Source organism: Phacochoerus africanus, chromosome 15 (assembly GCF_016906955.1).
Source record: "Phacochoerus africanus isolate WHEZ1 chromosome 15, ROS_Pafr_v1, whole genome shotgun sequence".
Lineage (NCBI taxonomy): Eukaryota > Metazoa > Chordata > Mammalia > Artiodactyla > Suidae > Phacochoerus > Phacochoerus africanus.
Genome location: NC_062558.1, coordinates 56,570,676 through 56,598,604, shown reverse-complemented (window position 1 = coordinate 56,598,604; position 27,929 = coordinate 56,570,676). Strand labels below are relative to the sequence as shown.

General features: G+C 41.9%; 1 protein-coding gene across 2 annotated transcripts in view; it reads left to right on the top strand.

The window, feature by feature from the left end:
• The window catches only part of TBCE (tubulin folding cofactor E), an 84,821-nt gene that overhangs the window by 44,684 nt on the left and 12,208 nt on the right, over positions 1-27,929 (top strand). For both annotated transcript variants that reach the window (XM_047759483.1, XM_047759485.1), the window contains 3 exons: positions 5,298-5,382; positions 19,083-19,268; positions 24,693-24,781. In XM_047759483.1, coding sequence (XP_047615439.1) covers positions 5,298-5,382; positions 19,083-19,268; positions 24,693-24,781 — 360 coding nt within the window. The remainder of the gene's footprint in view (positions 1-5,297; positions 5,383-19,082; positions 19,269-24,692; positions 24,782-27,929) is intronic.

Here is a 27,929-nt window from a genome sequence, read left to right as displayed (position 1 = left end):
AATTGGAGCTGTAGCTACTGGCCTACACCATAGCCACAGCCGCATCTATGACCTATCCTGCAACTTGTGGCAATGCTGCACTTTTAACCCACTGAGCAAGGGCAGGAATCAGACCTGCATCCTTACAGGCACTATTGTTCTTAACCTGCTGAGCCACAGCAGGAATACCCATCTTTTCACATTTTTGATAATGGTCTTTGATGTATAAAAGTGTTTAAATTTTCCTTAATTTTTTAAAGTGTTATTAAAATGTAGTTGATTTATACAAGTGTTGAAGTTTTATAAAGTCCAAGTTATCTGTTTTTTCTTATATTTTTTTTTGTGCCATATCTAAAAATCCATTGCCAAATCCATGGTCATGAGGATTTACCTCTAAGTTTTCTTCCGAGAGTTTTATGTTATTAGCTCTTGTGTTTAGGTTTTTTTTATCTATGTTGAGTGTTTTTTTGTTTGTTTGGGGTTTTGTTTGTTTGTTTGTTTTTGTTTTTTTTGTCTTTTTGTCTCTTTAGGGCCATACCCACAGCATACGGAAGATCCCAGGCTAGGGGTCAAATTCGAGCTGTAGCTGGTGGTCTATGCCATAGCCACAGCAACGCACGATCTGAGCCGTGTCTGCGACTTACATCACAGCTCACGGTAATGCCAGATCCTTAATCCGCTGAGCAAGACCAGGGATCAAACCCACAACCCCATGGTTCCTAGTCAGGTTCGTTAACCACTGAGCCATAATGGGAACTCCTGTTGAGTGTTTTTTAATCTGTGATGTGAGTTGCGTATCCAAATTTGTGTTTTTGCATGTGGATATCTAGTTGTGCCAGCACCATGTGGTAAAAAGACTGCCCTTTCCTACTGAGTGGACTGGACACTTTTGTCAAAGACCAACTAACCATTGTATGGGCTTATTTCTGAACTCTCAGTTCTAGTCCTTTGGTCTGATCCTTATGACAGCATCAAACTTTCTTATTAACAGTAGCTTTGTAACAAGTTTTAAAGTTGGAAACTGTGAGCCCTCTGTCTTTGTTGTTCTTTTTCATGATCGTTTTGGCTATTCAGGGCCTCTTGCTTGCTTTTGCTTTTTTGAAGGATATTTTCACAAATTTCAGTGTTCCAGATTACCAGGCTTCTGTGGGGGTTTTTTTGTTTGTTTTTTTGTGGTCCCCCCAGCATTTTGAAGATATTTATCTTCTTGCTTTTATTGTTTCTGTGGAGAAGTCAGCTATTTTTGATTGTTCTCCTTTGAAGATAATCTGTTTTCTCTTCCTCACCCCGAGCTGTTTTAAGGTTTTTCTTTGCCTTTGTTATATGGTCACTGGTGGGTTTTGTTTGTTTTGGTTTTGTTTTTTTTGGTTTTTGTTCTTTTGTATTTATGCTGTATGTTGTTGCTAGAGCTTCTTAAATTTATAGCTTGCTGGCTTTCTTTAGTTATGTGATATTCTCAGTCATTATTTCTTCAAAGATTGCTTCTTCCACAATCTCTTCCTACTGTCTTTTTGGGACTCCAGTTATATACATGGTAGACCTTTCCATTGTATTCTCTGTCTCTCTTATACACTAGTCTGTTTCTCATCACTTGTTAACTGTGCTTCATTCTCTCTATATTTTTTCTGGCCTGTTTTTATTTTTTTATTTTATTTATTTATTTATTTTTTTGTCTTTTTGTTGTTGTTTCTATTTCTTGGGCCGCTCCCGAGGCATATGGAGGTTCCCAGGCTAGGGGTTGAATCGGAGCTGTAGCCACCGGCCTACGCCAGAGCCACAGCAACGCAGGATCCGAGCCACGTCTGCAACCTACACCACAGCTCACGGCAACACTGGATCATTAACCCACTGAGCAAGGGCAGGGACCGAACCCGCAACCTCATGGTTCCTAGTCGGATTCGTTAACCACTGCGCCACGACGGGAACTCCTCTGGCCTGTTTTTAAAAAAATTATGTATTATCTGTAGCAAAACTCTCCATTGAATTATAATTTGAATTATTATAGTTTAAGTTTCAGAATGTCCATTTAGGGTTTTAAAAAAGTTAAAAATTTTTTGCTGAAATTCTCAAACTCATTTTTTATTTTCCCAACTTTTTTTTTTTCATCTTTTTAGGGCCACACCAACAGCACATGGACATTCCCAGGCTAGGGGTCCACTTGGAGCTGCAGCTGCCAGCCTACACCACAGCCACAGCCACAGGAGATTTGAGCCTCGTCTGGGACCTAGCTCATGGCAATGCCAGATCTCAGCCATGTCTGTGACCTACACCACGGCTCACAACAACACTGGATCCTTAACCCACTGGGCTAGGCCAGGGATTGAACCTGCAACCTCATGGTTCCTAGTCGGATTCATTTCCACCATGCCACTATAGGAACTACATATTTTCCTGAAAATATTAAAAATAGTTAAAACTCCATTATACAGATAGATACCTAATGGATCTATTTTGTTTTACTTAAAAAAAATTTTTTTTTTGGCTATGCCCATAGCATGTGGAAGATCCTGAGCCAGGGATCAAACCCATACCACAGCAGCGACCTGAGCTTTTGCAGTGACAATGCCAAATCCTTAACCCACTGTGCCACAAGGAACTTCCTGATGGATCTATTTCTGTTGGCTGTTGTTTCTCTTGGTTTTCGGTCATAGACTCCTCTTTTTCTATGCTTGATTCTTTTTGTTTGACTGCCAGGTATTGATTATGAAGAATTATAATTTGAGTTTTGCAATGGTGTTATCTTCCTCCAGAGAGGACTGGGTTAACTCTGGCAAATGGTGAGTCAGTAGCAATCCCATATCACTCTAAACAAGTTTGGGAATGAGATTATTTGAAGTTGGCTTTAATCCCTGCAAGGGCTAGTCTATTTAGAATTGGTTCCTTCTTACTAGGATGAAGATTTTTCAAGCCCCAGTACAAAACCTAAAGAGTTTCTCACAATCTCTACCTTCCTTGGGAGGCTATGATTTTCAGTATTAATCTCTTAGCCACTCAGATCTGTCCAAAGCTCTGTTCAGCTTTTTAATTTTTCAGCCTTTTCAATCAGAGTCAGCAGTTGTCTTGAGTGGGAAAAGTTGCTGTGAAGGCTTCATTTAACTCTGGTGTTCCCTCTTCTCTCAGATACTGGCTTTGTAACTCTTCAGTGCCTTGTTAGCTCTCTGGTTCTTTCAAAGAGATATTTTATGTATATACTTTTAAAAGAAATTGTGGGAGTTCCCATTGTGGCACAGCGGAGATGAATCCAACTAGGAACCAAGAGATTGTGGGTTTGATCCCTGGCCTTGCTCAGTGGGTTAAGGATCCAGCATTGCTGTGAGCTGTAGTGTAGGTCACAGACATGGCTCGGATCCCACATTGCTGTAGCTGTGGCATAGGCTGGTGGCTACAGCTCTGATTTGACCCCTACCCTGGGAACTTGCACATGCTGTGGGCGCAGCCCTAAAAAAAAAAAAAAGGAATTGTAAGTTATACATTACTAAACTATTTTAATCACTTTTAAGTATTTTAAGTGATCTGTCTCTAGGACTGTTTTTATTTTGCAAAACTGAAACTCTCTTTCTTTTAAACACTTAACTCCCCATTCTCCCCTTCCCTCAGTTCACATAACCACCATTCTTTCTGTCCCTCTTTAAGTGGAATCATGTATTGTTTGTTTTTGTGTCTCTAGTTTATTTCACTTAGTATAAAATTTTCAGGATTCATCCATCTTATAGCATGTGTCGTAATGTCATTCATTTTTTCAGGCTGAATAATATTCCATTGTATGGATAGACCACATTTTGTTTATCCATTGATCCATCATTGGGCACTTTCTTTTTTTTAAAGACACAGTGCAAATAGCTTTTATTTGTATTCATTGATTGATTGGTTGATTGATCTTTGCTCTTTAGAGCTGCACCCATGGCATATGGATGTTCCCAGGCTGGGGGTGGAATTGAAGCTACAGCTGTCAGCCTACACCACAGCTCATGGTAAGGCCGGGGATCGAACCCACATCCTCATGTACTTGTTTCCACTGCACCACAACCAGAACTCCAATCATTGGGCACTTTATGCATGCATCCATCCACCTTGTAGCTCTTATGAATAATGCTGCTGTGAACACTAGTATGCTGACATCTATTTGAGTCTTCTGATGTCAGTTCTTTGGGGTATATGCCCAGAAGTAGAATTGCTGGATCATGTGGTAATTCTGTCTTTAGTTTTCTGAAGAACCACTATACTGTTTTCCATAGCAGCTGCACCATTTTACGTTCCCCCTAGGAATGCGTAAGAGTTGCGATTTCTCCACAACCTTACCAATGCTTGTTATTTTCTGTTTTGTTGACATTAGCCATCCTAATTTGGGTAAAGTGATTAAAAAAAAGCTTATTGGCAGAGCCACCTTGCCTGCCTCATGCATCTCTCACAAGCATCCTATCTTAATCTATTTCTTGCCTATCACTTTGTTAAAAAAAAAGGGGGGGGGGGGTTATCTAGATTTTCTAGTTCTCAGTAGGAGGCTAGATCCAGAAATGAAACTCTTTGTCTTACTTTTGTGCCTAACACAGTGCTATATACATAGTGGGTACTTAATAAGTATGGGTAGAAGAGAGGATAAAGGTAAACTGTAGGATGGTTAGCAAATATAAGGTATGAGTTATAGATGGCATAGTATGATGGGTAAGTATTGACATCTGAAGTTAGAATGATCTGGACTTGAAATGTGTGACTTTGGGTGTTACTTTAACCTATATCAAATAACAATACTAATTATGTATAGAATTTTATGAACAGCAGATTACTAAGCTAGGACTCAAGAAAGTATATATTTGTCCAGGAACTGTTAAAGAGGATAATAATAATATCTCATATGTAAAGATGAAATATCTGATATGAGAATTATATGAGATAAAGCGAAGTTTCTGGTATTTTAGTAAGTGCTCAGTAAAGTTTAGCTGCTTTTTTTTTTCCTGTGGTTGTGGTTGTTTTTTTTTTGGGGGGGGGGCCCTGTCCACAGCATGTGTAAGTTCCCAGGCCAGGAATCAAATCCATGCTGCAGTAGCAGCCCAAGCCATTGCTCTGACAATGCCATATCCTTGACGCAATGCCACCACCTGAGAACTCTTGCTATTGTGTTTATTCGTTGGCTTTTTGAACCAAACGTGCTATATATATAGCATTTGCTTATTAACTTGTCTTTTCCTGAAACCCTTTCTTTCTCCCCCAGTGGTGTCTGTGTATTATGGTTTCCATTGCAAACTGTACTTGCTTGCAGAAAAACGGAGCATCACCTCTGTCATAATTTATTGCTCATTTGGTTTTTCTTGTTCTGCCAGGTCTCTGGTTAGGAGTAGAATGGGACAATCCTGAAAGGGGAAAGCATGATGGAAGCCACGAAGGGACTGTGTATTTTAAATGCAGGTAATTTTCCATTATGAATTGACATGGTTATTTAGGAGAATATTTAATAGTTGAATAAAAGGAGAGGGAGAAGAAGACATGGTTGGCTTTTGAGGGAGTTATAATGTAGAATTGGGTGTTTTCTAAAATGGCAAGTCCATTTGTAGAGGTTTGTTTTTTTTTTTCCTTGTTCTAAATATTCTGAGCCTTAACCTTATGAATGGGGTTGCTTTCTTTGGCCTTCTTTTGTTTTGTGACAGTTTATTTTATTGGATGGATATAAACATTTCACTGATTCATTTACAATTTACCGTCCATTAAGTGAATAATAGAAACAACCTAGATACCCAATAAGAAGCAGTTGAATAAACAAAATACAGAACGTTCAAATAGTGAAACGTGAGGCCACTGTTTAAAAAAAAAGCTCCTGTCAGGAAAAGAATTGCACATTACTCCATAAATCTACTAATGTTTTTACCTGCTTGATTTCAGAGAATCTGCATAAAGGTCTGAAAAGGATGGTGGGGAATTTCAGGCAGAGACTGTCTTTAAATTTAAAAATAAATAAATAATATGGGAGTTCCCGTTGTGGCACAGTGGAAATGAATCCGACTGGGAACCATGAGGTTGCAGGTTTGATCCCTGGCCTCGCTCAGTGGGTTAAGGATCCAGTGTTGCCGTGAGCTGTGGTGTAGGTCACAGACGTGACTCGGATCTGGCGTTGCTGTGGCGCTAGCGTAGGTCAGCACCAACAGCTCCAATTAGACCCCTAGCCTGGGAACCTCCATATGCCACAGGTGTGGCCCTAAAAAGGACAAAAAGACAAAAATAAATAAATAAATAAAATTAACCCACTGCAGCACAGCAGGAACTCCACTTTTCACAATCTTTGTGACCCTAAATAAGATAGATTTGCTAACCTCTCAAATGAAGGTCAGAATTAGATAATAGCAAAATATGTTTCCCTAGGCCAGCATTCATTAATTTGGGAAGTTGGATTGAAGAATTGGCACGTTCCTTGAGGCCATCTGGCATGACAGACATGGCATGGAACCAATTCAGAATCTGTCAAGAGTTTATGGAGGATGAAGGGAGCAATTTATGTGTTTAGAGAGGTGTGGTAGTAGTTTCTTAGCCTGGCCTGTTGATCCCTACTACCCGGCCCATGACCTCTCAGACCTCCAGTACAGGAGTGTTCCCAGTGGAGCCTGCCCCAGCACTTCCCACATCGCCCACGGCTGCATGTCCTTAATGGCCTCTGGATATGATGATATTTTCAGTCTTGGTCACTCTGAGTAGGAAAATGAAAACTTGTGTCAGTCCTGGCAGATCTACGATTGGCCCTAAAGTGCTAATGGGCAAATACTTAGTGTTTGGGTTCATATCCTTGGAATAAGCATTTGTTTGCTTCATTATCTCTCCCAGTATAGTCTTGCCTGAGCATTTACATATTGCAGTACATAATTATCTTACTATAGATTTCTCTTGTTTCAGTGAAGTTGACATTTTGTTGACTTTGAAATCCTATATGGGTAGGTAATTCTGTGTCAGGTTATTTTGGGGAACCATTCTAAAAGGGAGCTTCGGGACTTCCCTTCGTGGCTCAGTGGTTAACGAATCCAGCTAGGAACCATGAGGACGTGGGTTTGGTCCCTAGTCTTACTCAGTGTGTTGAGGATCTGGCTTCCAACCCAGCTGAAACCACATGTACTTATTATTCAATTAATTCACATCTCTACTAACATGTCATTACACCTCTTTTAAGAAATTCATTGGAGGAGTTCCTGCTGTGACGCAACAGCAATAAATCTGACTAGTATCCAGGAGGATGTGGGTTTGATCCCTGGCCTTGTTCAGTAGGTTAAGAATCTGACCTTGTCTTGAGCTGTGGTATGGATCTTAGATGTGGCTTGGATCCCACGTTGCTATGGCCGTGGTATAGGCCTGCAGCTATAGCTCCAATTTGACCCCTAGTCTGGGAACGTCCTTATACTGAAGGTGTGGCAAAAAAAAAAAAAAGAAAGAAATTCATTGGGGTCTGTTTTTGTTTTTTTTTCTTTCAAATTTTACTTAGAAAGTCATAATAACAGACAAGTATTTTACCACAGTAAGCATTTTAAAAAAAATGTTTAGGTGCTATTTTTGTGAGGCCAAAGCAATTTAAAGTTGTCAAATCAAATTTTCTCATCTTGTGAAATAGGTAAAAGGCAAAATGGTGGTATATCCATTTTAAAGGAGGAAAATGAGTCAGAATTGTCATATTTATAGCAGAACTCAGATCCTTGTCCTCAGAATGTGTTCGTGCCAAGTGGCTGATGGTGTGTTAGACACAGTATAACAATGTACTTATTAAGCAGGATGTGGGATATACTGAGTGGCGTGTTTGGTGAGCTCCTTTCTTGGGTCCCCTGGGCATCTCAGGTTGCTGGGGTGATACCCTGCTGCTCAGGTTTGGTCCTGTTGCTCTAGGGCAGAACTTGAGAACAGACAGGGTGGTTTTCAAGGCCCAACTCACAGCATACATTCTTCCCTATGTATTTTCCCCCAGCTAGTTCAGCTCATGTTGATCTCATGAGACTCCAGTTTATTTATTTTTATTTTTTGCTTTTTAGGACTGCACCTGTGATATATGAAAAGTTCCCAGGCTAGGGGTCGAATTTGAGCCGTGGCCATGTACCTATGCTGCAGCCACAGCAACGCCGGATCCTTAACCCACTGAGCAGGGCCAGAGATCAAACCCATATCCTCACAGATACTAGTCTTGTTCGTAACCTGCTGAGCCACAATGGGAACTCCAGGACTCCAGTTTAGAATAGAATAACATTTGCAGGAGTTTCCATTGTAGCTCAGCAGTAATGAACCTGACTAGTAACCATGAGAATGCGAGTTCAATTCCCAGTGCCACTCTGGGTTAAGGACCTGGCATTGCTGTGAGCTGTGGTGTAGGTTGCAGATGTGGCTCAGATCCTGCATTGCTGTGGCTGCGGTATAGGCCAGCAACCGCAGCTCTGATTTGACTCCTAGTCTGGGAACTTCCATGTGCCACATGTGAATATGGGTGCTGATAATTTCATGTAGCTTTTTAGTTTCAGTCTGTTCTCTTCTCTTATATAACTGGAGGTAAATGCAGCTGTCTCCTGAGCTAGGCTTACCCTCTTTGACATCTGTGACACTATCAGTTAACAGTAGTAGTGTACAGTTTTATCCAGCATTTATGGCTATGAACCATCATTAGTGTCTCTTCCAGGGGCTTCAGTTCCCATCTCTTGTCTTTTGGGGAGTTGAGAGGTTCAGTCAGTTAAGGTGAGTAACCTTCAACTCCTCTCTTCCTTGTCCCTAGGTTCCCAGTGTTTTTCTTTCAACCTGAACTAAAACAAATACTCTATAAATTCTCAGAATTGCATAGGTCAGTATTTTACACTCAGCTTTTCTTTTCACTAAGGAATTATATGATTTCTCTTTTCCAGTGAGCAAAAAAATCTTAAAATACTACTTTTCTTCAGTACCCTGAGTGAAATTTAATTCTAATACTTGGTGTCAGAGGGAACATGCCATTCCAGACAGTGTCCACAACACAGTGAATAACTTGAAAAATGAAAGCCCCAATTTACCTATTTGTGTGTATCATAAAATTATTGTTAAGTGTCTTGAAATTGCATTAATGTTGAATGAGCATTAATGCAGTCAGTTTAAAATATTCTCCTGGTATGGTATCAAGTGTTAGAAGAATTTTTTTTTTCCTTAAATCACTACGTGTTCTGATAGATGCAGACAGGGCACATCTCTGTAGAAGGGCAATTATGTGGAGAAACTTCCCATGAATCAGGGCAAAATAGAAATCGTGATGTTCAGAAGCAGTGTGCAAAAAGGTGCCTATCTACTGGGATTTTATATTTTTTATTTTTCTGTTGGGAAAATGAGTTCACCAAGTCATTTCTTTAGGCATTCCAGCCATGTACATTAAATGAAAGTGAATTTTTCTCCTGTCAGGGTGAATGTTTAGTTATACAGTCTTCTGAAAAGGCTCTACTCAGGCATATAATAATATTTATCAGAAACTCCCCAGAGTCCCAGTCTTTCCCAGCATCTAAAGGATCTCCAATAGGAAATATGCTTACTGTGGGAATTTTGAGGTTCCTTGGGGAACCTTTGAGTAGTAGTGCCAGATTTAGCAAATAAAAACACAGAGTGCACCATGAAACTTGGATTTCAGGTAAGCAGTAAATCATTTTTTGGTGTAAGTATGGAACATGCATCGTACATACCTATCTTGCAAAGAGATTGTTTATCTGAAATCTTGATTTCACTGAGCATCCTGAATTTTATCTGACAACTCTGTCAGGCAGATTGAATCCAGTAGCAGGGCTTTGCGAAAACCTTCCATCTCTGAACAGCTGGTCTTGCTTGGGGTGTGGGTTTTGCTAGCTTCTTCTGTAATTGATGGGTGGGGAGGCAGGAACCCCCTCCCTCTGCTCCCCCAGTTTTTCTCTTTACACAAGATTTGGTATTTCAGTGTTTGAGCAGCATCTGGATCATAGTCGAGGGTCTCAGAGGGTCTGTGTGAATGACTAGTTTATCTTTGGGGATTGACTGTTATTGATGGGCACCCCTTCAGCCAACATCTTATTATTTGCTGGGCTGTTCTGTTTTCTGAGTAACTTGCCAGGAATGTTTCAGGGGAGACTGATCTTTGATGTTCTCCTTTGATCCGTAAAGGGCCCAGCATCTGCTTTGCCACCACCTCATACCATTCCCAACTCCTTTCATCTGCTTATAGCCAAACTACAGGGTGATAAAGGTCTCTTCTTGAATTGTGTATCACCACCATTTAAAAAGTATCAACTTAGGACAGAAATGAAAACCATGGTATTTGTTTTGCTTTGTTGTTTTCTCGTTTTATTATAAATGTGCTGGTTTTAAAATATGTGCCCTCATACTTATTTTTACATGTAAATCACATAATATTTGAACAATAAATTTTCCGATTTGTTTCCATCCCCATGTAACTCCTTTCAGGAAAACCCAACACTATTTCACAAATTTCATAATTTCATTTCACTAGATTTTCCAATTTCGCTGTTGCATAAACCAAAACCTGTTTCGTAAATGTCCAGATTGGGAGTAGTCTCTCCGATGTGAAACTTGTTCGTTGATATACACTGAGATAGATTGAGGTCCATAAACTCGTGTTCTAAATTGTTTGGAATTACTTTTCCAACACCCAGCAACATAGCATGAGATTTTGTTCAACCTCATACATGTAAAGTGTTTAACATCCATAACGTTTAGTTGTCAGTGCTGTTATGAAGGAAAATTAAACGAGATAGCCTAAAAGTGATCTTTGTCATTTACCTCATACAAAGAACCTTGTAAAAAAACCTATTTAAAATGTTACGGTTCTATAAATATTTTATTTTCAGTAGTACTGCTTTTGCTGTGCTTTTTTTATTCTCCTAGGTACTTACATATAGATCCTGTTTGATGCCTATTCTAGGACAAAAATACCACCACTTTGTCATCAAACTCCTACTCATGTTTCAAGGTTCAACTCAGATTCTACTTCTTTATGGAATACACACTAGACCAGGGCTCTTTTTGTGTTGTGTATTCTTTGGGGAGGTGTAAAGAATATTTTTAAAAACAGGAAAAATAATACATTGCATTACAGAGGAAACTTAGTCACCTCGAAATAATCAAAAATATCTTAGGAGTTCGTGTTTAGCTCAGCGGGTTAAGAACCCGACATAGTCCCCATAAGGATGTGGGTTTGATCCCTGGCCTTGCTCAGTGGGTTATGGATCTGGCGTGGCCTTAAGATGCACTGTAGGTCACAGATATGGCTCGGATCTGGTGTGGCCGTGGCTGTGGTGTAGGCCAGCAGCAGCAGCTATGATTTGACCCTAGGGAACTTCCTTCCATATGCTGCAGGTGCAGCTAAAAAAATTTTTTTTAATTACAATGTAGTTTTATATATGTTTACTAAATAACGCCAAATAACAACATCTACCAATGGATTTAATATCTATGAAAATTTGTGGTAGTGGTGAGAATAAAGATAGAAACTCAGGAAAGGCTAGTACACTGATAGTCAAGAATTCCAGACTTTTGGTCTTGGCTGTGCTGCCTATGTAACAGTGACCCCAGAATCCCCAACTGAAATGGGGTTGGATTAGATCAGAGTTTCTTAAAGTGGGACACAAGCCCCCCTGCACCAGAATAACCAGCATGTTGTTTTAGACAAGCAGGATCCTGGGCCCCAGCCCAATCCTACTGAGTGGACCTTGTGGGGTAGGTTCCAGTTAGCTTTCCAGGTTCTTGACTGCTTTTCAGGTTAAGTTCGAGAAGTCCTAGACTAGGTAAATTCTTACATATATCTCTTTGAACTCTTAAAAAAAAATTAGGCTGCTCTATTCAATCTCTTCAGCTGAGTGATAGAAATGGGTGAAAACAGAATTGTGTTCTTCACACTTTGAGCCTTTCCAAGGGTTAAAATGAAATATTTTCTAGGCAGTTTCTGGTAGCCAGTGATCCTCTGCTGTCACAACAGCCTACACAAACTCGAACTTGATTTTGCTGCAACAGAGAGTTGAATTTCCTGCATCCACCCTTTACCCCTTTCTCTTGGGTTATTTGCATCAATGTGCAAGTTTGGTATTTTCTCCCATCTTAAAACATATCCTCTCTCCATCCTGTCTCTCCCCTTTCCTATAAGTCTCCTTGGGACAAGAGGGGTTTCAGCCCACTGCCTTCTCACTCTGGAACTCGCCCCAGCAAACTCTTGCCCGGCTGCCCCCGCCCCCTGGCTGCTTCTGCTGGGGTCGCTTTCTGGTTGCTAGATTCAGTGGCCAACTCAGCTGTGACCTCTGGGCTTTCACAGAAAGTTGTGTATTGTCCACACTCTTTGCTGCCTCCCAGGACACCACACCCTCAGGCTTATGCCAACCTCTGGGTCACTTCCTTTTGCCCATGGCATCACTCCTAAATTTCTGAGATCGCAACTTCCTTTTACAGTCTGGTAATCTATCTAGATCCACTTCCCAGGAAAAGAAATGTATATATATGGACAAAATTTATCATCAGTGTTATTTTCATCCTCTTTAATTACAATGATTTCTAGGAACGTTTGATTTCTTCTAGGAAAATTAAAGGTGTAAGCCAAAATAGTGTTTATCGGAGTTCGCATTGTGTCTCAGCAGTTAATGAACCCAACTAGTATCCATGAGGATTCGGGTTCAATCCCTGGCCTTGCTCACTGGGTTAAGGATCTGGCATTGCCTTGAGCTGTGGTGTAGGTCAAAGACATGGCTCGGATCCTGCATTGCTGTGGCTCTGGTGTAGGCCATCAGCTACAGCTCTGATTGGACCCCTAGCCTGTGAATCTCCATATGCCGTGGGTGCAGCCCTAAAAAGACAAAATAGTGTTTATCATACAATTTTTAGCAGTTCATGTATTTTCATCATTTATTTTCTAAAGTGATAAAGTGATAACATTAACATTTACAACTGTTTTATAGGCATGTATTGAGTTCCCTGAAAGTAAGGTACTGTTGCCATGATGTAATGCTGAATGCTGAAATTTAATGTCTCTAAATACCTGTTTTGGATCTCTTGGAAAGCCTGACAACAGTCATTACACACAGCAATATGATTAATATTTTTATTAAAATATGCTAGAGATTATTATCAACACCACTCATTGAAGAAACTTTCTTTTTTCCATTGTATATTCTTGCCTCATTTGTTGTAGATGAGTTGACCATAGTTGCATTGGTTTATTGCTGGGCTTTCTCTGATATGTATTTCTGTTTTTGTTTCAGCACCATACTTTTTTTTGTTTTTCTTTTTTTTTTTTTTTTTTGGCTTTTTAGGGTTACACCCTCAGCATATGGAAGTTCCCAGGCTAGAGGTCAAATCAGAGCCAGGGCTGGCCTACGTCACAGCCACTGCAACGCAGGATCTGAATGTCATCTGCAAACCTACACCACAGCTCACGTCAACGCGGGATTCTTAACTCACTGAGCGAGGCCAGGGATCAAATCCGCATCCTCATGGATCCTAGTCTGGTTCATTACCTCTAAGCCACAATGGGACGGGCACTCCCCCATTCTGTTTTGATGACTTCGTAGAATAGTTTGAAACCAGGGAGCCTTATTCCTCCGGCTCCATTTTTCTTTCTCAGGATGTCTTTGGCTTTTCAGGGTCTCTTGTGTATCCATACAAATTAAATTTTTGTTGTTGTTCTAGCTTTGTGAAAAATGCCATTGGTACTTTGATAGGGTTTGCTGAATCTGTAGATTGCCTGGGTAATATAGTCATTTTGACAGTATTAATTCTTGCAGTCCAAGAGCATGATATATCTTTCTGTTTGCTTTTTATCTTCTTTGTTTCTTTCATTAGCATCTTATAGTTTTCAGAGTACAGGTCTTTTGTCTCTGTAGGTAGGTTTATTCCTAGGTGTTTTATTATTTTTGATGTAATGGTAAATGGTATTGTTTTCCTGATTTCTCTTTCTGATCTTCCATTTTTAGTAATAGAAATGTATTCGATTTCTGTGTATTAATTTTGTATCCTGCAACTTTACTGAATTTATTGATGAGCACTAACAGTTTTCTGATAGCGTATTTAGGATTTTCTACATATAGTATCATGTCATTTGCAAACAGCGATAGTTTTACTTCTCCCTTTCTAATTTGGATTCCTTTTATTTCCTTTTCTTCTCTGATTGCCATGGCTAGGACTTCCAAAACTATTTTGAATCAAAATGATGAGACTGGCCATCTTTGTCTTGTTCCTGATCTTAGTGGTAATTCTTTCAGCTTTTCACTATTGAGAATGATGTTAAGTATGAGTTTGTTATATGTGGCTGTTATCATGTCAAGGTAGGTTCCCTCTATGCCCACTTTCTGGAGGTTGTTTTTTGTTTTTTTGTTTGTTTTTTAAATCAGAAATGGGTATTGGATTTGTCAGAAGCTTTTCTGTGTCTATTGAGATGATCATGTGGTTTTTACTATTCTGTTTATTAATGTGTATCACACTGATTGATTTGCAGATATTAAAGAATCCTTGCATCCTGGGAATAGTCTCAGTTGACCATGGTGTATGATCCTTTTAGTGTATTGTTGATTAGGTTTGTTAGTATCTTGCTGAGGATTTTTGCATCTATATTCTTCAATGATATAGGCCTGTAATTTTCTTTTTTTGTGTGCTGTCTTTGTCCAGGTTTGGTGTCAGGGTGGTTGTGGCCTCATAGAATGTATTTGAGAGTGTTCCTTCCTCTGCATTTGTTGGAAGTTTCAAGATAGGTGTTAACTCTTCTCTAAATGTTTGATAGAATTCACCTGTGAAGCCATCTGGTCCTGGGCTTTTGCTTGTTGGATTTTTTGTTGTTTTTTTTTTTTTTGCTTTTTATGGCTGTACCTGTGGCATATGTAAGTTCCCAGGCTAGGGGTCTGATAGGAGCTGCAGCTGCTGGCCTATGCCACAGCCACTGCAACGCAAGATCTGAGCCTCCTCTGCAAACCTATTGTTTAGTTTCCATGCGTTTGCGTTTTTTGCAGTTTTTTTCCCTTGTTGATTTCTAGCCTTATAGTTTTGTGGTCAGAAAAGATACTGGACATGATTTCAGTTTTCTTAAATTTACCAAGTCTTGATTTGTGGCCCAGAATGTGACCTGTCATAGAGGATGCTCCATGTGTGCTTGAGAAGAATGTGTATTCTGCTGCTTTCTGATGAAATGTTCTATAAATATCAAAGTCCATCTAGTCCAAAGCATCATCTAAGGCTTGTGTTTCCTTGTTGATTTTCTGTCTGGATGTTACTGTTAAACTCCCGCACTATTATTTTCATTGTCAATTTCTCCTTTTATGGCTGTTAGCAGTTGCCTTATTTATGGAGGTGCTCCTATGTTGGGTGCATATATATGTTGTCTTTTTAGGGGTGCACCCACAGCATATGGAAGTTCCTAGGCTAGGGGTCAAATTGGAGCTATAGCTGCTGGCCTATGTCACAGCCACAGTAATGCCAGATCTGAGCTGCCTCTGCAACCTATACCACAGCTTATGGCAATTCTGGATTCTTAACTACTGAGTGAGGCCAGGGATCAAACCCATGTCCTCATGGTTACTAGTCAGGTTTGTTACTGCTGAGCCACAATGGGAGCTCCTGGGTACATATATATTTACAGTTGTCACAGTTTCCTCTTGGGTTGATCCTTTGATCATTACATAATGTCCTTTTTTGTCTCTTGTAACTGTCTTTATTGTAAAGTCTGTTTTGTCTGATATATTGATACTCTTTTGATTTTCTTCTTTTTTTTTTTTTTTTTTTTTTTTTGCCATTTCTTAGGGCGCTCTTGCGGCACATGGAAGTTCCCAGGCTAGGGGTTGAATCGGAGCGGTAGCCGCTGGCTGACACCAGAGCCACAGCAACGTGGGATCCGAGCCGCGGCTGCAACCTACACCACAGCTCACGGCAACGCCTGATCCTTAACCCACTGAGCAAGGCCAGGGATCGAACCTGCAACCCATGGTTCCTAGTCGGATTCGTTAACCACTGTGCCACGACGGGAACTCCTCTTTTGCTTTTCATTTGCATCTAATATCTTCTTCATTCCTTTCACTTTTCAGTTTATATCTGTCCTTAGAACTGAAGTGGGTCTCTTATAGACAGCATATACATTGGTCTTGCTTTTGTATCCATTCAGCCAGTCTTTTTGGTTGGAGCATTTAATCCACTTACATTTATTATTCATATTGTGTTCTTATTGCCATTTTGTTAATTGTTTTCTGTGGGTTTTGTTGGTCTTTTTCTTCCCCTCTTCTTTTGTTCTCTTGTGGTTTAATGACTATCTTTTTTTTTTTTTTTTTCCTCTTTTATGCTGTGGCTTCGGCCCTAAAAAAAGACAGCAGCATCATGAAATGGGAGCCTGGATCCTGGGTCAAAAGACAGAGAAGACACCTGCCAGGCCACATCAGAAACTATAAACAAAAAAGCACATAGGAGCTGAGCCACTGAGATTTGGGGGTTGTTACTGCAGTACAGCCCAGTCTGTTCTAACTATTACAGCAAGTTTGAAGATCAGATAAAAAAAAGAAAGGCAGGTGGCATGAAGCATAGTCAATACTGGAAAGAAGAGATAGGTAGGGAATATGGTCTGAAATAACCATTCAGACCAATATTGAAGATATTAATATAAGAAGTTTTTATTATTTTATTCTAGTTATGATGAAAAGGCATTGGAAGTTTTAAGCAGAAATAGACATAGCCAAACAATGGTGCAGATTACCTTTCCCATAGTTTATAGGAATGAGGAACAGAGATTCCCATCGTGGCACAGTGGAAACGAATCTGACTAGGAAACATGAGGTTGCAGGTTCTATTCCTGGCCTTGCTCAGTGGGTTAAGGCTCTGGCATTGCCGTGAGCTGTAGTGTAGGTCACAGACATGGCTCAGATCTGGCGTTGGTGTGGTTCTGGCGTAGGCCGGCAGCTGTAGCTCTGATTAGACCCCTAGCCTGGTAACCTCCATATGTCGCAGGTGCAGCCCTAAAAAGACAAAAAAAAAAAAAAAGGAATGAGGAGCTTGAGGGGGATCTCAAAAGACATCTAATTAACCCTCAGGTACTGTCACACACTCCTTCACTTGATGCTTTAACACTAAGCTGACCTCTTCTTGTGTATTTCCACTGAGAAGTTTCTAGGCTAGGGGTCAAACTGAAGCTGTGGCTGCATGCCTGAGCCATAGCCACAGCAACTCAGTATCTAATCCACATCTGCAACCTATACTACAGCTCATGGCAACAGGGATCGAACCATGATGGGAACTCCCTTGATGGCTATCTTTAGTGTTGTGTTTGGATTGCTTTTTCTTAACTCTGTGTGTATTATGTTCTAGATTTTTTTTTCTTTTTGGCTACCCTAAGTCATATGGAGTTCCCAGGCCAGGGATCAGATCTAAGCCACTGATGCAACCTCTACCACAGCTGCAGCAGTGGCAAATCCTTAACCCACTGTGCTGGGCTGTGGATCAAACCTGTGTCCCAGTGTTCCAGAGATGCTGCCAATCCTATTGTGCCACAGTGGGAACTGCTGTGCTAGAGTTTTGGTGTGCAGTTACCATGAGGTTTTGGTATAGGATTCTATATACATACAAGATTATTTTAACCTTCTGGTCTCTTAATTGCAAATGCATGTATAGTTTCCTGCATATGTACCCTCTTCTTGAGTCCTGCCTTTTGGGTTTTTTTTTTTTTTTTGGTCTTTTTGTCTTTTTTTAGGGCCACACCTGTGGCATGTGGAGATTCCCAGGGTAAGGGTCAAATCTGGCTTACGCCATAGCTACAGCAACGCAGGATTCGAGCCACATCTGTGACCTATACCACAGCTCATGGCAATGCCGGATCCTTAACCCACTGAGCGAGGCCAGGGATTGAACCCATGTCCCCATGGATGCTAGTTGGGTTTGTTAATCACTGAGCCACAATGGGAACACCTGATTCCTGGTTTTGATATAGTTGTGTGTGGATGATTTCCTACCTGTACTGTGTATTTGCCTTTACCAGTGAGCCTTCTCATTTGTCATTTTCTTGTTTCTTAGTGTAGTCTTTTGTTTTCAGCCTAAAGAAGTTTCTTTAGTATTTCTTGTAAGGCCGGATGCTTAACCCACTGATCAAGGCCAGGGATCGAACTCACAACCTCATGAGCTGTGGTGTAGGTCGCAGATGCGGCTGGGATCTGCCATTGCTGTGGCTCTGGTGTAGGCCGGCAGCTGTAGCTCCAATTAGACCCCTAGCCTGGGAACCTCCGTATGTTGCAGGTGTGACTCTAAAAAGACAAAATTAAAAAAAAAAAAAGAAAAAAGAAAAGTTTTTGGCTATTATCTCTTCAATATTTTCTCTGGCCCTTTCTCTGTCCTCCTTCTGTGACCCCTCTAATGCAAATGTTTATGTTTAAGGATGCCCCCAAGGTCTTGTCGAGTGTCCTTATTTTTTTTTTCATTCTTTCTTGTTCTGTTCAGCAGCAGTGACTTCCACCACTCTGTCTTCCAGCTCACTTATTCTTTCTTCTGTGTCAGTTATTCTGCTATTGATTTCTTTTTTGGGGGGCACACCCGCAGCATATGGAAGTTTGTAGACTAGGGGTCTAATTATAGCTACAAATGCCGGCCTACACCACAGCTACAGCAGTGCCAGATCTGAGCTGCATCTGCAACCTATGCCACAGCTCACAGCAACATCAGATCCTCAACCCACTGAGTGAGGCCAGTGATTGAGCCCACCATCTTATGTTTCCTAGTCGGATTCGTTTCCACTGTGCCATGATGGGAACTTCTGATTTCTTCTAGTATATTTTTATTTCAGTTATTGTATTGTTCTCTTCTCTTTGTTTTTCAAACCTTTTAGCTCTGTATCCTCTCAGTCTGTGCCTTCATTCTGTGGCATCGCAGCACTAGAGTGTGCAGGCTGTTGGGTGGGGCCAGGTCTTATTACCAAAATGGCAACCCCCAGCTTCAGAACATTGCTTTATGGCCATTATTGCTGGATGATATTTTTTCCTTTTTTTTCAAATTATTTAATTGCTTTTATTTGCTTATATATATTTGTAAACACAGACATTTTATACTTGTGGCAGGCTGACGGTTTATAAATGATTTTTGGGTGTGTGATCTTATTTAAATGTCCCCGTGGATGATATTTTCTCTGTTCCATTACTTTCCTTTTCCAGGCATCCAACAGGAGGATCTTTTATTCGTCCAAACAAAGTAAATTTTGGAGTAGACTTTCTCACTGCAATTAAGAATCGCTATGTGTTAGAAGGTGAACCAGAGGAAGAAGAAAAAGAGCAAACTGTTATAATTGGAAATAAACCTGTAGAAACCATTGGTTTTGACTCTGTTGTAAAACAACAAAGGTAAGTGGAACTGATAATGGTAGTAGTGGCTTTGACAGTTTCATCAAGGTTCAGGATTTAGGTTCACTTGACTGTACATTGTACATCATTGCTCAGAACTTTGCTCTCAGACTGGTTTGTTTTTTCTGCAAAACCGCAAATTGAAATCTGAAGAATCCAAGGATTAAATATTTAGGAAAATTAAAATCCTTATTTTAAGACAGGGTTTTTGGACTTTTCTAGATCGTTAATAAAGCATTGATTTGCCTGTTATTATGGCCATACCTACATCACATGGAAGTTCCTGGGCTAGGGATTGAATTGGAGCTGCAGCTGCTGGCTCTACACCACAGCCACAGCAACACCAGATGTGAGCTGCATCTGTGGCCTACTTCACAGCTTGTGGCAATGCTGAATCCTCAATGCACTGAGCGAGGCCAGGGATCGAATCTGCATCCTCACAGAGACAACATCTGGTCCTTAATCTGCTGAGCCACAATGAGAATGCCTGGTTATTAACATTTAAACCATGCTGTATTGTATTGACTAGTTATTAAGTAACCAAGGTTGATATCTGGATAAGTCAGAGATGGAGACAGACGTCCACTTTATTACCCAAACCGTTTAGCATGCTGGCACCTTCTCGTACCCAGTAGTTCCCATCTCTGAGTGTGCATCCTCACCCCCCTGGGGTGGTTTTGAAATATGCAGGATCCAGGGCCCATCCCAGACCTACTGGATCGTCCCACCAAGGGCTCTTGCTTTTAAGAAGTACCCACAAGTGAGCCTGTAGCAGTCTAAGGGGCACTAAATAATGCATTTTGCAACTGCTGAGCCTGAACATTCTCTCTCTCTGAACCCTCTGAACACAGTGGTTTCTCTCAGAGGCCCACTGCTCATTCCGATGCACTCTGTGACCCAGGGTGGAAGCTGATAGTCACACAGAAACGTGAACAGTCCCAGTTCATGCAGGTTTAATGATGGTCAGCCCGTGGTGTGTGACAGTGACCTGCATGAAGTGTCCTATTAGTGACCCCTGGTGGCCACTGCAGAGAGTCGATTTGCCGCTACTTGGCATAGGCCTGAAATTTTTTACTTTTAGTCTCTAAAGTAAAAGGATTAAACTGTGCTTTTGTTGGAAGTAAATTTTCTTGCTGTCTTTTTGTTGTTCTTGTTGTTAGATTTAACCTAACACAGAATTTAGGTCCACGTGGGAACAGTGTTGAAGAGTAAATTAATTTCTTGATACCTCTGCAGAGATGACCAGCATTAAAAACAAAAAAAAACAAAAAAAACCCCAAAAGCTCAGAATAAATCAAAATTTCTTCTTCTTTATTTTTTTGATGACTGTAATTACATCAATGCTCATCATTATAAATTAATCACATACGGCATATTTACTATATTCCCACTATTTTTTTTCTTTTCTTTTCTTTTTTTTTTTTTTAGGGCTGCACCCACGGCATATCAAAGTTCCGGGCTAGGGGGTTGAATTGGAGCTGCAGCTAGCCTGTGCCACAGCAATGCCAGATCTGAGATGAATCTGTGACCTAAACCGTAGCTCACGGCAATGCTGGATCCTTAACCCACTGCACAAGGCAAGGAATTGAACCTGTGTCTTTATAGATACTAGTCGGGTTTGTCACCACTGAGCCACAAAGAGAACACCTATTCCTAGTATTTTAATATCCTGCTTTGCACAGTACATAAATGATCACTCCCTTTTCTTTTTGTGGTCGTATCTGCTGCATATGGAAGTTCCTGGGCTAGGGATTGAATTGGAGCTGCAGCTGAGGCCTCCACCACAGCCACAGCAACACCAAATCTTGAGCCACATCTGTGACCTACACCACAGCTTGTGGCAACACTGGATCCTTAACCCACTGCTCAAGTCCACTTAGCACCTATGAAAAAACAACTGTAGGAGTTCCCGTCGTGGCGCAGTGGTTAACGAATCCGACTAGGAACCATGAGGTTGTGGGTTCGGTCCCTGCCCTTGCTCAGTGGGTTAAGGATCCAGCGTTGCCGTGAGCTGTGGTGTAGGTCGCATACAAGGCTCGGATCCCGAGTTGCTGTGGCTCTGGTGTAAGCCGGTGGCTACAGCTCCAATTCAACCCCTAGCCTGGGAACCTCCATATGCCGCGGGAGCGGCCCAAGAAATAGTAACAACAACAACAAAAAAGACAAAAGACAACAAAAAAGACAAAAGACAAAAAAAAAAGAAAGAAAAAACAACTGTATATACTTCTTTTTTTTTCTTCTCTTTTTTTGGCCTCCCTTGGCATATGGAATTCCTGGGCCAGGGATCAGATCCAAGCCGCACTTGTAACCTATGCTGCAGCTGTGACAACATCTGAGCCTTTGATCTGCTGTGCTGGGCCAAGGATCAAACCTGTATTCTGGTGCTCCACAGACACCGATGATTCTGTTGCAGCACAGCAAGAACACCTTTATTTTTCTTCCTCACTTGGAGTGTAGTTGCTTTACAATGTTGTGTTAGTTTCAGGGGTACAGCAAAGGATTTCATTTACACATATACGTATATCCATTCTTTTACAGATTCTTTTCCCATATAGGTTAAGATTTCTTAAAAAGCAGTAGCTTGACTGTTTTTGTTTGTTTTTTCTGTTTGTTAATTACAAACAATATCATTCATTTTTGAGAATTTTTAAAACAAAAATTAAACAAAAAAGGGTCATGGCTGCTATACCACTGAGAGGTAACTAATGTGAATGGTTTTTGCGATTGACTTATAGAACTCTGTGTTTCATAGGGCTAGAGTTCTTTTTTTCCCATATAAAAAGCAAATCTTTCAATATCTTTTACGCTAAAAGGGGCACTTTTCCCCCCTGTTGGTTAATCTTTTTCAGAGAACACCGTGGATGGGCTCTGTGAATATTAACAAGTGGCAAACAAACTTTCTGCCCCTAGTTTGTGAACAGTTGTATAGCTCATGAAGTTTTCTGGTGAATGACTACTGCTTGATATCATTGCACTCAATAGTTAGCCAGTGTCTTTCCTGGAAAGGACCCAATGTTAGAGTCAGTCAGGCTGGGTTCAGATGTCAGCTAAGCCACATTCCAGCCCTGACACCAGTTAGAGCTGGTTACTTCTGGTTTCTAAGCCTCAGTTTCCTCATTTACAAAATAATCCTAAACTCTTAGAGCTGTTGGGAGTAAGAGTGGTGGGTGTCAGTCATTGGTGGGGATGGAAACCTCTGTGTTAAGCCACTGTGTTATCTCCTCACTGATACCTATGTCCAGCTTTGAGTTTGCAGCACTAAGACTTAGAGGCATCAAAACCAAATAAAAACCATCATGTGTGATTTCTCTTTGGAGCTGGCTGCGGCTCTGGGGTGATGTCTGCATGGAGACCTGGATCCCTAAGCTCTGTCCCAGGGTTTCCCTAGTACTGCAGGGAGCTCACCCGGGCGCTGCAGGAGAGTCTTAATTTTGGAGGGAAACAGTGACATCTCTTGGACACAGCACAAACTACTAGTTGGAGGTTGTTCACAGTCTCATCATGTTCCTTTTGAAGGGATCATATCCCTGCAAAGCTGAGTTTTTGGCTATTTGGCTATTGCTGTTAAAAAAAGAAAAAACCAAGTATTTCCTGAAAATCATTGTGGAATTTTGAGAGCAGAGGTGGCGGGGTCCAGTCTGTCTCCTGGGTTTGGGAGGTTGCGCAGTATCCATCAGACTAGGTTTATGGGACATAAATAATTATTAAATTGTTTGGCCCTAATTATGTACTAAATGGAACTGTGCAGCGATATTTTGGCCCAGGGGCACCATGAAAAAATTATTGAAACACTAAGGCCCCGTGAACTGAGGCAGGTTGGGAGCCTCTGCTCTGGAACTTTGCTGCTGCCTTTGCCCTCTTGTTTCTCGTGATTGTAATAGCTCATGCCTTGCAGAATGGTCTTAGTATTTCCCCTAAAAGCTGTCGGTTTTAGTTTATTTTTATAAATACTTAGAAAATGACTTACTGTATGTCAGGCGGTGCATTGAGAGGTTCACCAATATTCCCTAAGTTATCATAGCATTTAAAAATTGTAAAATATGCGTAACACAAAATTTACCATCTTAACCGTTTTTATTGAACTATAGTTGATTTGCACTGTTGTGTTAGTTTCAGGTGTAAAGCAAAGTGATGCAGTTTTACACATATATCTGTTCTCTTTTAGATTCTTTTCCGTTATGGGTTATTACAAATTATCAAGTCTAGTTCCCTGTGCTGTACAGCAGGTCCTTGTTGGTGATCTTTTTTATGTAACCGCTTTTGAGTGTATTGTTCAGTACATTGTCATGACATTGACATTGTCATGCAGCCATCATCACTGCCCATCTTCAGATCCTTTTCATCTTCCCAAACCGAAACCTGGCAGTCATTAATCAACAACTCCGCATCTACCCCCCTCCACCATTCTACTTCTGTCTCTGCAAAGTTGACGCGCACCTGGGTTCCTCATGTAAATGCAACATACAGCATTTGTCCTTTTGTGACTGCTCATTTCACTCAGCACAATGTCCTCCAGGTTCTCAAATGTTGAAGCGAGTGTCAGAATTTCCCTCCTTTTTAAGGCTGAATAGTATTCCATTGCATGGACTTACCACACTTTATTCATCCATCAGTGGAATCACTTGGGTGTGACCATTGTGAAATAATGCTGCTGCGATGTGAACTCTGAGGCACAGAGACATTAACTCACATAGGAGAGTGGAGTGAGATTTGAACCCAGGCAGTCTGGCTCCAGATTCTGTGTCCTAAAGACTCTTGTAGTGAATAGAAAACATGGATTCTCTACATTTAAAACCGCACACTCTCTAGGATGTATCTCTTGAGAGACTCCCCACCCAAGTGCAGAAAGTATACAGTAGTGTGTCCTTCAGCACTGTTGGGGATAATCTAAATGTCACCAGAGGAGGAATACATCAATTGCAGTCCCTTTGTACAGTAACAAACAATGGGGCATGGAGATGAGTGCTCCGGGCGTGTCCATAGCACTGCTTCTTATGCTACCTTGTCCTGCTGAGGACAAATCAATTGCAAGGACAAGATAAACAGTAGGCCACCATTATGTCAAGTTCATAATACATAAAAACACGCTAATTGTTTAAGGACATGGAAATATGTAGTAAACTATTAAGAAATGCTTAAGATTAAATAAACACTGAATGTACTGCACTGGTTCCCAACCTGCAGGGTGGGTGGGGGGGTATGATAGAAAGGAATTCAAAGAACTTTGGTTATATTTGTCATGTAGCACTTTCTTTTTCTTTTCCTCAGTAATGCTTTATTTCTTAAGTTGGGTGGTGGGCCCTGGGATTTTTTTTTTTTTTTTTTTGGTGTCTTTTCTATGTCCAGAACACTTTTGAATTTTTTAAAGGGCTGATGGGTTGCGTCCATGTTTATGTTTACCTGTGAACTGTGTTTTTCCTGCAGTCAGTTGAGCAAGCTGCAGGAAGTTTCTCTGAGGAACTGCGCAGTAAATGGTGCTGGTGACAAACGAGGAATTGCCCAAGCGTGTCCTAGTATCCTTTCCAATGATAACTCATCGCTAGGATCTGACTGGATTTGACACTTGAGCCAGCCGCCCCTGGCCGCCTAGCCATTGCCTGTTCTCCTTTCTTCCTAACAGCCACTTGGTTTCCCCTGGGGTTGTCGCCACCCAGGTAAATGGTTACCTTCCTAGACCCTTTGCTTTCAGGTGAGGCAGTGTGACGTGGCCTGGCCAGTGAGATGTGCAGTGGGAGTTTCTGGACCAGGCTCCTTCAGGGGGTGCAGACTTGGCTGGCATCTGCTTCTGGCCACTGCCCTTGCACCCACTGCTTGGGCACAGACAGGAGGCCCATGGCTTGGTAGCTGACCTGTGGGAAGAAAGCCATCCAGGGTGGCCTAGGAGCAAAGGGTGGACGGTACCCAGGACCACTGTGCCAGCCCCAGCTGCCTTCCTGTGAGGGAGGAAAATGAACACTTTCCTTTATTAAGATTCCTCTTCACGCAGCAATGCAGGCTCAAAGCCTCAAAACAGGCTTTCCCAAAGTTTGTCATCCCTTACCGCTACCTTCTCTTATAAGTGTGTTTTCTTGTTTGTTTTTTGCCCTGTATTACTGCCCACAACTAAAAATGTAGGAGGTAATTTTAAAAAAATGCCCAACAATCTGGCCCCATTCTTTTGTCTGGTGACACAATTCAAGTGCTATTTGGATCTGTGTCCCCTGCACTGCAGTCCTAACAAACCTCAAATAAAGAAATGCAGTTTTTGACCTCAAAAAAAGAAAAAAAAATTGCACTGTCAAATCAAATAGATTTTCTTTGACTTAAAAAGATCTCCTAGTTCCTTAAGTCTGCCTAGTTTCTGCCTAATAGTTTATGCGAGAGATAGCAGCTTGTAATCAGGTTTCTCGCATGAAGAGATGGCAAATGAGTAGCTTTAACAAAATATGTCTGACTACTCTGGCAGTACCTGCTTTGTGGTGATGGGAGTTAGAGCAGACCTCCCCAGCCGGTGTCCCCTCTGCCTTGTTGGGGGTCTTTTGGGGCCTGGGGTCACTGGTCATTTCTGCTGGAGAGCAGCCTCCCCCCCCCCCGGCCCCAGATGTGGTTGTTGCCTCTTCAGGTCAGGCCCCTGCCCAGTTGGGCATTGAGGTAGGTAATGGACTGAAGCTTGGGAAGGAGCAAAATGCCTCAGAGGTGCCTAGTGCATCCTGTAACCTGCCTGGCCTCCCCCTAAATGCTGTCGGGACTGAGAATTGGGAAGTTTGAGGCTTATTTTGAACACACAGAGGAGGTCTGATCAGCAGAGGGGTCTGGGATGTAAACTGTTTGGTTGATCAGAATTGTCAGCAGTGCACTGGGTGGTCAGCATCTTGCTCATTTAGCCTGCTCTTTCCTGGGGATGCGTGTCCCCCAAGACCTGAAGAAATGAAATTGAGTGAGTTAATCAAGTCCTGGCTAATCTTTGCAGATCCAGTGATGAATGCCCTGCACTTACTGATTGAATTCTTGCCCGAAGTTGAAGTATTGCCTGGTGTGTTTAATCCAGTCATCATTTTTAGGCTGATTCCTTTTTGAGGTTGTTCGCTCAGCTGGGACTGAAAGCAGTGGGAGTGGGTCAGGTGGGAGGACTCTGCTAGGGACGAGATGCATCACCAGCTGGCTCTGAACTTGGGGAGGAGCTCCTGCCCACAGGAACAAGGCCTGCAGAGCAGCAGGAGCTTCCTGGCCTGTGTGTGTAGGTGTGTGTGTGTGTGTGTGTATACACACGGGTACACAGGTATCTATGGTGGGAGCACTACATTCCCAGCTCTTGGACTCAGGATGTACACAGTCCCTGCACTCTGTACAGACTGTAGAAATGTGTGTAATTCTAGCACACGTGATGGAAAGCATGAGAGAGTGAAGAATTACTGGACTTGAACCCTTTCTAACAACCTCCTGGCCCAGAGTTATTGGGATGCATGAAAAGGAAGGGCAGCTGGGGTTTGACTTTGAGAAATGGAAAGTGCTCTGCTCAGCCATTGTGGGAGGGTTGGAGTCCAGGATGGGGACACAGGGCAGCCACAGTAGCTGCACTACAGGGATGGGAGAAAGGGCCTGGGTTGGAGTCTAGCCCCAGTGCTCTTGCAGTGGCTTTGTGCCCATCTGAAAGCTAGGTTGCTAGGGGAGGAGCTCTGGGGGACCGGGGACACTAGCTGGAACCCAGCCCGCCCCTGCTTGTAGCTCTAGTCAGTATTTGCAGGATAGAGGTTTGAACTGAACAGTTCATACAGAGTAATGAGCCAGCTTCTTTGGTGGGTGGTCCAGCCCTGCCCCAGGCTTCTCTCTGCTCCCTGCCTGTGGTTGCCAGGCTGGGCACCTCCAGCATCAGCTCAGAGCTTTGCTTTTTCTGTCCTGTTGGTTCCTCCTGTGGGTTCCTGTGCCAGTGGTCATGGGTGTCAGACTGACTTCAGTCTACAGGAGATGCTCTGAATTCCAGACCATTCTTAGCATTTTTGAACCTGTGTCCAGCTAACCCTGATTGTCCCCCTGGAGGTGCTTGTCCTCACATGGGGATTCCATGGTGCAGGGGACAGCTGTGCCCCACAGGAGAAGACGTGTGCTTGATGCGAGGCTGCAGGAGATCTGTGGTCCAGGGGCAGGGCCTCTGGGTGCCCCTGAGGTGCTGAACAAATCAAAACAAATCACTCTGGGGTTTTGTCCCTCTTTGTTGGATCATGCTAGAGTGGTTTATGTTATGATATTTGGTTCTTACTAATTTGATTGTCGATGTCTGTCTTGGGTTTGCAGTATGTGACAATGAAGTTTTTAGTTTCTGGATGAACTGTTAGTGACTTAAAAGGGTAAAAGTAATAATGTGCTTATGAAAAAATTTCAAGCAAAATGGAGGTTATCAAGTGAAAAGTTAAAAATCCCATGTTCCAGGGAGTTCCTGTACTGGCTCAGCGGTAAAGAACCTGACTAGGATCCATGAGGATGCTGGTATGATCCCTGGCCTCACTCAGTGGGTTAAGGATCTGGTGTTGTCATGAGCTGTGGTATAGGTTGCAGACGTGGCTGGGATTGTGCATTGCTGTGGCTGTGGCAGAGGCCAGCAGCTAGCTGCAGCTTCATTTTGACCCCTACCCTAGAAACCTCCATATGCCATACCTATAGCCCTAAAAAGCATAAAAAAAAAAA